At 57.1% G+C, this 9462-nt stretch overlaps 1 protein-coding gene across 1 annotated transcript; it reads right to left on the reverse strand.

Annotated features, from left to right (window-relative positions):
• Nucleotides 1-3075: 3075 nt before the first annotated feature.
• EEF1G (eukaryotic translation elongation factor 1 gamma) lies at nt 3076-8398 on the reverse strand (the record flags this gene model as incomplete). Its single annotated transcript, XM_068178676.1, has 8 exons — nt 3076-3262; nt 3505-3629; nt 4426-4598; nt 5133-5325; nt 6283-6412; nt 6891-7034; nt 7570-7712; nt 8332-8398. Coding segments are annotated over 8 exons (1134 nt in total), but the record flags the coding sequence as incomplete, so codon positions are not given.
• Nucleotides 8399-9462: the final 1064 nt, after the last annotated feature.

Consider the following 9462-nt stretch of genomic DNA (forward strand, 5'->3'; position numbering starts at 1 on the left):
CAATCCCAGTCCCGGTCCCGGTCCCGGCTCCATTGGACAATCCCGGACCGGGACCCCCGTCCCCTCGCCCCCAGTCCCGGGTTCCCCTCCCCAAATCCCCGCCCCTCCCCCCCCAGGTGAGCCCCAAGCCCCGCCCCCCCCAGGTAACCCCAACCCCCCCGAGGCGAATCCCAAACCCCGGGGGGATCCCAGACCCTCCAAAAACCCCGGGCCCCCATAAAATTCCCAGAACTGGAACTGGGGGCACTGGGGGGGCACTGGGGCACTGGGGGGGCACTGGGGGGGCACTGGAGGCACTGGGGGGGGCACTGGGACAAGACTGGGGGCACTGGGAGGGCACTGGGACAAGACTGGGGGCACTGGGGGGCACTGGGGGCACTGGGGGGGCACTGGGGGCACTGGGGGCACTGGGGGGGCACTGGAGGCACTGGGGGGGCACTGGGACAAGACTGGGGGCACTGGGAGGGCACTGGGACAAGACTGGGGGCACTGGGCGGCACTGGGGGTGTCGGGACCCTCAGGTGCTGCTCCCAGTTTGGCCCAGTCTATACTGGGAGCCACAATCTTCCCAAAATCTCGGACTTTTCCCACCCTTGAACCCCCAAATTCTCCCAAATTTCTCCCAAATTCCCCCAAAATTTTCCCAAAATTTCCCCAAATTCCCCCGAATTCCCCTTCCCGATCCTTCTTTCCCCACCTGCGGTTCTGGGGCCGTTGCTGGTGGGGCCGGGCTGTTTTGGGGCTGTTTTGGGTCGATTTGGGGCCGTTTCGGGTGGTACCGGGACCCTTTTGGGGCCTTTTCGGGGGCCGGTTCCGGGACCATTCCTGGTTGGGATCGGGCCCGTCCCCGGGGCTGTTCCCGGGTGGAACCGGGCCCGTCCCCGGGTGGTTCTGGAGCCGCTCCCGGGCCGTTCTGGGGCCGCTCCCGGGGCCGTTCTGGGGCTGTTTTGGGGCCGCTCCCGGGCGGTCCCGGAGCCTCCGGTGCCAAATCCCCGCGCATTCCCGAGCGCTGCCTCATCCCCCCCGCCCCCCCCCGCCCCTCCCAGGGCCCCGCGCCACGGCGGGGGCGGGGGGGACACCGGGGACACCGGGGGACACCCGCGACCCCCGCCCAGCCCGGGGGTCCCCGCGGGACTGGGGTGGGGGCGGGGCGGGGCTGACCCCCCCCCCCCAAAAAAGGGCGGATGGGGGGGGCGGGGGGGTCCGCTGTCCCGTCCAGATGTGGCGGCACCGCTGGAAAGGGACGCGGGGGGGGGTTGGGGACACGAGGGGACCCCCCCCGGGGCGGCGGGAGGGGGAGGGGAGGGCGGGCGCGGCCCCCCCGCGCGGGAGGGGGGGGATGTTTGGGATTTTGGGATGTTGGGATTCGCGCTGGCCCGGGGCCACCGGGGGCGGGGGGGCCGCGCCTGGGGACACGTGGGCGACAACGGGGGGGGTGACAGGGGGGTGTGGGGGGGGCAGCGGGGGGGGGCACCCCCGGAATTCCCGAATTCCCGGGGAGCCGCGGGACGGGGGACAGCGGCTTGGCGGCGCCCGGGCGGTGCCAGCTCGCCCTGGGACACCTGGTGGTGGCGCTTCGGTGGCGCTGGGGGGGTGGCACTCGGGCGTGGCCCGGCCCCGCCCGCTGGTGGCACCGCGGTGACAGCCGGGCGTGGCAGCGCCCGCGGGCGCTCCGGTGGCACCTGGAGACACCTGGAGACACCTGGAGACACCTGGTGGCACCTGGAGACACCTGGAGACACCTGGAGACACCTGGTGGCACCTGGAGACACCTGGTGGCACCGGGGCGTGGCCCGGCCCCGCCGCGGGATCCCCCGGCCGTGCCACCGCACCTGGGCCAGGTGTGCCCCCCGGGTCCCCCCGCGGGGGAGCGGCCGAGGGGCCCGGGGGGACCCGGGGGGGGGACAATGCCGGGGGGGGAGGGGGCGTGTCCCCGCCCGGGGCTGACTCAGGAGGGCGCGGCCGCGGAAAGGCGGAAACTGGGAGAAACTGGGACTGAACTGGAACCGAACCGGGGCTGAACTGGGACTAAAGTGGGACCAAACTGGGATTAAACTGGGACTGAACTGGAACCGAACCGGGGCTGAACTGGGACTACAGTGGGACCAAACTGGGATTAAACTGGGACTGAGCTGGGGCTAAACTGGGATCAAACTGGGACCAAACTGGATCCAGATGTGGCCGCGGGGGTGGGGGAGGGGCGGGGCCACATCTGGCACCACCGGGGGTGGGGGAGGGGAAGCCCAGGAAGGAAATGGGGGGGGGCCAAACTGGTTTTGGTGGCGGTTACTGGTTTATACTGGGATTGGCCCCTCCCCCAGGCCCCGAATCAAACCTCACCCCCCCCCAAAATGTGGGGGGAGGGGATTCGGGGGGGATTCCCACAAAGTTCCGGAGTTTCTGCCCCAAATTCCTCGGGATTTGGGATTTTTGGGGACAACGGGGCTGGGATCATCCCCGGAATTCCGGGAGCGCTCCCAGTTCTGCTCCTGAGCAAAGGTTTTGAGGGATTTTATGGAAAAATCGGGATTCTGGATCAGCCCGGGATCTCCTGGAGCCCTTTGGGACCCTCTGGAATGGCCCAAAATGCCCCAAATCCACCCCAAAAAACCCCAAACCACTCTGAAGTCTCGTCCTGTCCCAGATTCTTTATTGGATCGGGGCTGGAGAGGCGCGACGCCCGCAGGGCCCCGAAATCCCGGGGTTTCAGCCCAAAACTCCAGGGGGTCACTTGGAGATCTTGCCGTGCTTGAAGGGCCACGAAATCCTTGGATTTGAGCCCAAAATCCTGGGATTTGATTCTAAAATTCTGGGATTTGAGCCCAAATTTCTGGGATCTGAGCCTAAAATCCCAGGATTTGAGCCCAAATTTCCCTTGAAAACCTTGAAGGGCCCCAGAATCCCAGGATTTGAGCCCAAATTCACTTGAAGATCTTGCCCTGGTTGAAGGGCCCTGAAATCCTGGGATTTGAGCCCAAAATTCTGGGGTTTCAGCCCCAAAATCCCGGGATTTGGGCCCAAATTCACTTGAAGATCTTGCCCTGGTTGAAGGGCCCCAAACCCTGGGGTTTCAGCCCCAAAATCCCGGGATTTGGGCCCAAATTCACTTGAAGATCTTGCCCTGGTTGAAGGGCTTGCCCACGTGCTGGAACTCGCCCTCCCACAGGAAATATTCCGTCACCAGCGTCCGGCACTCGGCGCTGTCGGGGTCCAGCTTGCGCCAGGTGTAGGACTCGTAATCCACCTGCCAGTCCGGGCACAGCTGGGAAATGGGGGGAAAAACAGGGAAAACGGGAATTAGGGACAAAAATCCCAGGCTTCCTGTGAAAACTGCAAAAAAAATCGGATATTCTCAGTGAAAACCCCACAAAAATAAGGAATTCCCAAGGATTTTGGGATCTTTTGTTGGGAGTATTTTAATGGAAATTTTGGGGCTTTTCTCCCCATAAACGCCACCCCATGGATTTTTTGGGGCTATTTTGGGGTATTTTGGGATTTGCTCACCGTGAAGGCCAGCTCCTGCCCCCGCAGCACCCAGACCCCCGAGATGCTGCTGTCGTGGTCCTTCCCAAAGAGCACCACGGAGGCAAAGGCGTTCTTCCGGAGCTTGTCCAGGCGCTGGAACATCCCTGGGGAAAACGGGGTAAAAACGGGAAAAAGTGAGGGAAAAGGGAGAGGAAAGGAGAGGAAAGGAACTCATGCAGGTGCTGGGATGTCCCCAGGAGAGGGAAAAATGGGAACAACAGGAGAAATGGATGGAAAAGGGAGAGGAAACGGGACAGAGGAGAAAGGGAGAGGGGAGGGAAACTGAGAGGAAAGAGAAAAAAGGGAAAGGGAAGGAAAACGGAGAGAAAACAATTCAAGGAAAAGAGGGAAAAGGGAGAGGGGAAAGGAGCAAAACACAGGAAAAAGGAAACAGCGGGAGAAAGGGAAAGAGAGGGAGGAAGGGCAGGGAGGAGGAGGAGGATGAAGGTCTCGGGGAGCTCCTTGGGGTGGGGAAGGACAAGGACGGGGATGAGGACAGGGATAGGGATGAGGATGAAAAAGAGCATGAGGATGAGGATGAAGATAAAGAGGAGGAGGAGGATGAAGAGGAGGACAAAGATGAAGATGAAGAAGAGGATGCTGAGGAGGATGAAAAGGAGAATGAGAATGAAAAGGAGGATGAGGATGAAGAGGAGGATGAGGATGAAGAGGAGGATGAAGAGGATGAGAATGAAGAGGAGGATGAGGATGAAGAGGAGGATGAGGATGAAGAGGAGGATGAAGAGGATGAGAATGAAGAGGAGGATGAGGATGAAGAGGAGGATGAGGATGAAGAGGAGGATGAGGATGAAGAGGAGGATGAGGATGAAGAGGAGGATGCGGATGCCGATGAGGATGAAGAGGAGGATGCTGAGGAGGATGAGGAGGACGAAGGCCCACCGGTGATGAGGTTGCAGCTCATGAAGGTCTGGCTCAGCTCCTCGGGGTACCGGTACTGGCAGTACCACAGGGACCAGCCCTCGCGGTCAAAGTGCTCCCAGAAGTGCGGCAGCGCCACCCCCAGCGTGTCCTCGTTGGAGTACTTGCGCTTGAACTCGTCCAGGATGAAAGGGCTGGGACACATGGGACACAGGGGACAGTCAGGGTGACCCCAAACCCCCCGGGTGACCCTAAAACCCCAGAGTGACCCTGAACCCCTCAGGGTGACCCTGAGCCCCTCAGTGTCCCCAGTGTGTCCTCACTGGAGTAATTCTGCTTGAACTTGTCCAGGATGAAAGGGCTGGGACACAGGGGACAGTCAGGGTGACCCCAAACCCCCGGGTGACCCCAAACCCCCAGAGTGACCCCAAACCCCTCAGGGTGACCCTGAGCCCCTCAGTGTCCCCCTGTCCCCACCCCCAGCGTGTCCAGGAGGGGACAGGGACGCGAGGACAACTGGCACCGCCAGGCCAGTGACGAAAAGGTGACCCCAAAGCACCTGAGCACCGCCCCAAACCCCCCCCAGGAGTCCCCAAACTCTGCCAGGTGTCTCCCAGGGGTCCCTCAGGTGTCCCCCAAACCCCCAAGTGTCCCAAACTCCCCCAGGTGCCCCCTCAGTGTCCCCCAGGTGTCCCCAGGTGTCCCCAAACCCCCCCAGGTGTCCCCACCTCTTGGGCAGGTGTGCGAAGGGGTCCTTGGCCTTGGGCTCGGCTGCCAGGACCTGCTCGCACTCGTCCAGGTCCTCGTCGGGCTCCGGCCGCTTCTCCTCCCTCTTGGGGGGCTTCTCCTTCTTGGGGGGCTCCTTCTCCTTCCGGGGGGGCTCCTTCTCCTTCCGCGCCTGGCTCTCCGCAAACTTCTTGGCTGCTCCCCCAAAACAGGGTGGATTTAAAAAAACGGGGGTGAATTTTAAAAAAATGGAGTGAATTTAAAAAATGGAGTGAATTTAAAAAAAATGGAGTTTATTTTAAAAAATGGGGCGAATTAAAAAAAAGGGATTAATTTAAAAAATTGGCTGAATTTAAAAAACACAGGGTGAATTAAAAAAAATGGTTTTTTTACTCAAAAACTGCCCAAAATCTCGCACTTTTCGTGTTTTTGTTACCTCAAAAAAGCCCTTTCTGAATTACCCCAAAATTCACTTTTCCTGCCCCTTTTTTAACATCAAAAAAACCCTTTTGAATCCCCCTAAAATTCACTTTTTTCTTGTTTTGGAAAAACCCCAAATTCCACTTTTTTCATGATCCCTGCATGGGACAAACGATCCCAACAGAGTCCCCAGGTGTGTCCCCAGCTGTCCCCATCCCCCCAGGTGTGTCCCCATCCCCCAGGTGTGTCCCCATCCCCCAGGTGTGCCCCCAGGTGTGTCCCCATCCCCCAGGTGTGTCCCCATCCCCCAGGTGTGTCCCCAGGTGTGTCCCCATCCCCCAGGTGTGTCCCCATCCCCCAGGTGTGTCCCCAGGTGTGTCCCCATCCCCCAGGTGTGTCCCCATCCCCCCAGGTGTGTCCCCATCCCCCCAGGTGTGTCCCCATCCCCCCAGGTGTGTCCCCCATCCCCCCAGGTGTGTCCCCATCCCCCAGGTGTGTCCCCAGGTGTGTCCCCATCCCCCAGGTGTGTCCCCATCCCCCCAGGTGTGTCCCCATCCCCCCAGGTGTGTCCCCATCCCCCCAGGTGTGTCCCCCATCCCCCAGGTGTGTCCCCATCCCCCAGGTGTGTCCCCAGGTGTGTCCCCATCCCCCAGGTGTGTCCCCATCCCCCAGGTGTGTCCCCAGGTGTGTCCCCATCCCCCAGGTGTGTCCCCATCCCCCAGGTGTGCCCACCGTCGAACTGGGCCATCCTCTGGCACAGCTGCACCTCCCCCAGCACGGCCTTGAACTGGGGCTGGTTCAGGCAGGTGAGGAACCAGCGGGTGACGTTGCCGAAGGGGCCGCGGAACGCGGGGTCCAGCACCTGGGGGGGCAAAACACACCTGAAATGCACCTGGGACACCCAAAACACACCTGGAACACCCAAAATACACCCAAAACACACCTGAAATGCACCTGGGACACCCTAAACACACCTGGGACACCCAAAATACACTCAAAACACACCTGAAATGCACCTGGGACACCCAAAACACACCTGGGACACCCAAAACACACCTGAAATGCACCTGGGACACCCTAAACACACCTGGGACACCCTAAACACACCCCAAACACGCCCTAACACACGGCCCCAAACTCCCCCAAGTCCCCAGGAGAGGCGGGTACCTGTCCGAGAAGCCAGAGCAGGGCGCACACCAGGCTGAGCCCCCCTGAATCACCCCAAAACACCCCCAAATCCCCCTGAATCCCCCCAAAACTGCCCCAAATCACCCCAAACCCCCCCTTAATCCCCCCAAACCTGCCCCGAATCCCCCCCAAGCCCCCAGGAGAGGCGGTACCTGCTTGTAGAGCCAGAGCAGGGCGCACACCAGGCTGATGTCGGCCAGGCTCACCCGCTCCCCCACCAGGAAGGTTCTGGTTCTCAGGTGCCCGTCCAGGACCCCCAGCACCCTCCGCACCTCCTCCTTGGCCACCTCGGTGGCCTGGGGGCACAAAGTGGGGGGGACGGCAATTGGGGGGTGAACCCGAAAACTGGGGAGGGGGAAACCCCAAAACTGGGGAGGGGAACCCAGAAATTGGGAAAGGGACCCCAAGATTATGGAGGGAGACCCCAAAATTGGGGAGGGGAACCCAAAATTGGGGAGGGGATTCCAAAACTGGGGAGGGAAACGTTAAAATTGGGGAGGGGAACCCGAAAATTGGGGAGGGGAAACCTGAAAGCTGGGACAGGGGAACCCAAAAACTGGGGAGAGGAGCCCAAAAATTGGGGGAAAGGAACCCAAAATTGTGGAGGGAGACTCAAAATTGTGGAGGGGGACCCCAAACTGGGGAGAGGAAACCCAGATTTGGGGAGGGGAACCAAAATTGGGGAAGGGACTCAAGATTATGGAGAGAGACCCCGAAACTGGGGAGGGAACCCCCAAAATTGGGGAGAGGAACCAAAGATACTTAAAAAATCAAGAAGAATCCCAAAAAATCCTCCAAAATTTCCCAAAAGGTTCCCAAAAATCCCCAGACCTGTTTGTTGTAGTGCAGGATGCCCAGCGTGGGGAACACCCAGGTGCTGGCCGGGGGGACGACGTCGCTGTCGGCGAAGTTCACCCACTGCAGCACGGCGGCCGCGGCCTCGGGCGTGCTGCCCCGCAGCTCCTCCGTGCTCACTGCGCGGGAAAGGGTTAACTCATCACCCAGCAGGGTCGGTAATTAGCCAGGGGAATGGTTAATTAGGGGAGGCACTCGTTAAAGGCTCAGGGAATCGTTAACGAGCAATGGGGAAGCACTAATGGGGAGCAAAGTGATGAAGTTGAGTGCTGCCCCCCTCCATGCTCACTGGGCAGGAAGGGGTTAACTCATTAGCCAAGAGAGTAATCAATTAGCCAGGAGAATAATTAATTAGGGGAGAGACTCGTTAAAGGCTGGGGGGAGTCATTAATGAGCAAAGGGGGATCGCTAACGAGCCATCAGTGATTGACTCTGAGCTCCACCTCGGGCAGGAAAGAGTTAATCAATCAATCAATCAATTAATTAATTAACCAAGAGCAATACACCCCAATGAGGAGCAGAAGTGGGCTAATTAAGCTCATTAAGGACCCAATAAGGCTAATTGACCCACTGCAAAGGGGGATCACTAGGGAGCCATCAGTGGCTGACTCTGAGCTCCACCTGCGGCAGGCAAGGGTTAATTAATGGATTAATTAATTAATTAGCCCAAGCGGAATAAAGCCAGCGAGGAGCAGAACCCACCGGGCTCGTTAAGGCCAGCCAGGCTCACAGCCCCACCGTAGTAGGCGATGGCGTTGCTCTCGAAGACGCAGAAGCCGTCGTCGCCCTCGAAGGGCCGGGACCTGCAGGGGAGACAAAACCCCCAAATTCACCAAAAAAACCCTAAAATAAACCCAAATAAAACCAAAAATAAACCTAAATAACAAAAAAAAAAAACCCAAATTCACCAAAAAACCCCAAAATAAACCAAAATAAACCAAAAATAAACCAAAATAAACAAAAAAAAAATACCCCAAATTCACCAAAAACCCCAAAAATAAACCAAAAAAACCAAAAACCCCCAAATTCACCAAAAAAACCCCAAAAATAAAACCCAAATAAACCAAAAATAAACCAAAATATAACAAAAAAAAAAAAAACCCCAAAATTCACCAAAAAAACCCCAAAATAAACCAAAATAAACCAAAAATAAACCAAAATAACAAAAGAAAAAACCAAATTCACCAAAAAACCCCAAAATAAACCAAAATAACCAAAAATAAAACCAAAATAACAAAAAAAAAAACCCAAATTCCCAAAAAAACCCCAAAATAAAACCAAAATAAACCAAAAATAAACCAAAAAAAACAAAAAAAAAAACCCAAAATTCAAACAAAAAAACCAAAAATAAACCAAATAACCAAAAATAAACCAAAATAACAAAAGAAAAAACCCCAAATTCACCAAAAAACCCAAAATAAACCTAAATAAACCAAAATAAGCCTAAATAGAACCAAAAATAACCAAAATACCAAAAACCCCCAAAACAAACCAAAATAACCAAAAAAAAACCAAAATAAAAAAAATAAACCAAAATAACCCCAAAATATATCAAAATAACACAAAACCCCAAAATACCCAAAAACCCTCAAAACCAAAAAACCCAAACCCGCCCTCTAAGCCCCCAAAAACCCCAAAACACAAAAAAACCCCAACCCCCCCCCAAAACCCAAACCTCCAGTTCTGACCCAGCACCCCAAAAACCCCAAATCCCCACCCCCGAAACGCCCCAAAACGCCCTCAACATCCCAAATCCCCCCAAAACCCCAAAGCGGGGATTTGGGGTTTGGGGATTTGAGATTTGGGGTTGGGGAATTGGGGTCCGGGATTTGGGATTCGGGATTTGGGATTTAGGGACTGGGATTTTGA

The sequence above is a fragment of the Anomalospiza imberbis genome, unplaced genomic scaffold, assembly GCF_031753505.1.
Source record: "Anomalospiza imberbis isolate Cuckoo-Finch-1a 21T00152 unplaced genomic scaffold, ASM3175350v1 scaffold_52, whole genome shotgun sequence".
In the NCBI taxonomy this organism is placed as follows: domain Eukaryota; kingdom Metazoa; phylum Chordata; class Aves; order Passeriformes; family Viduidae; genus Anomalospiza; species Anomalospiza imberbis.